The following is a 1,002-nucleotide window of genomic DNA, read 5'->3' as shown; positions in this document are numbered from 1 at the left end:
AAGCTGCTGGGATTTGAACCCCCGGTCTACACCAAGATGAACCCGGCCGCTGACGTGGGGACCGTGTGAGCCACTGGGCTACTCTGGCGCTCGACGATGCTCAGATCTTCCAGAAGGCTTCAGAAGCTGGACTCACCAATTACGACAACGATGAGTTGGTTCAGCAAGCGTTGGGCTCGCCGGCCTTGGAGCCCCGCCGGATACCCACAGAGTTGATCGAGAGTTTGCTCATGTGGATAATCGATGACTGGACCGACAAGATGGAGGCAATGTACCACCCTGAGGAGGAGGAGAACGAGAAACGGTATTGTGCGGTGCTCATTTTCTTGCCGGGTATGGGCTCTATCTCGAAACTCATGAGGTATCTTTTAAAATCTTCGCCGTGCGCTGAGACCTTCAGACAACACTACTTGTTCATACCCTTCCATAGGGTCACTGCAGGGCAGCATGCAAGTCGGCTTTTCAAGCGGCTGGAGAGTGTTGATGGCCCTAGGATAAAGTGCGTGCTGGCGACTAATGTTGCCGAAACAAGTTTGACCATCCCCGACTTGAGATACGTTATAGACTGCTGTCGGCAGAAGGTGAAGAAGAGCAAGAACTACTTGGAAGTGTGGTGGGCTGGCAAATTCAACTGTCTTCAGCGTAGGGGCCGCACTGGACGTACGTGTAGCGGTACTTGCTTCCACTTGATTCCAGAGAAGATGTTCCATTTTGGTCTACCAGAGCAGCTCGAGCCGAATATAGCACGAGAGCCTCTGGAGGGTATTCTGCTGCAGTCACTCTGCCTCTCGAATGGTCGCCTTATCAGAGGTCTCGATGAGCTCCTCACTTTCTATAAGAACCTCCCACACGACCCTGAGACCCGTCGTGTGGTCCTGTCAGCGTCAATGCTGAGAGAAGCCGGGGCTCTCGATAAGGCGGGTAATATAACAAATAGAGGTCGTATATTGGCAAGGCTACCACTTGATGCCACCCAAGGTTGTGGACTACTCTGTGCAAGTG

The 1,002-nt window shown here is 52.9% G+C and overlaps 1 protein-coding gene across 1 annotated transcript; it reads left to right on the top strand.

Annotated features, from left to right (window-relative positions):
• Positions 1–230: 230 nt before the first annotated feature.
• On the top strand, positions 231–921 carry Pmar_PMAR025938 (ATP-dependent RNA helicase, putative; the record flags this gene model as incomplete). The annotated part of the gene is made up of 1 exon (XM_002788390.1): positions 231–921. A coding segment is annotated over one exon (691 nt), but the record flags the coding sequence as incomplete, so codon positions are not given.
• Between the last annotated feature and the right edge of the window lie 81 nt (positions 922–1,002).

The sequence above is a fragment of the Perkinsus marinus genome (genome assembly GCF_000006405.1).
Source record: "Perkinsus marinus ATCC 50983 genomic scaffold scf_1104296928182, whole genome shotgun sequence".
Classification (NCBI taxonomy): domain Eukaryota; phylum Perkinsozoa; order Perkinsida; family Perkinsidae; genus Perkinsus; species Perkinsus marinus.
The sequence above is the reverse complement of the archived record's forward strand: the minus strand, read 5'-3'. Positions and strand labels throughout refer to the sequence as shown.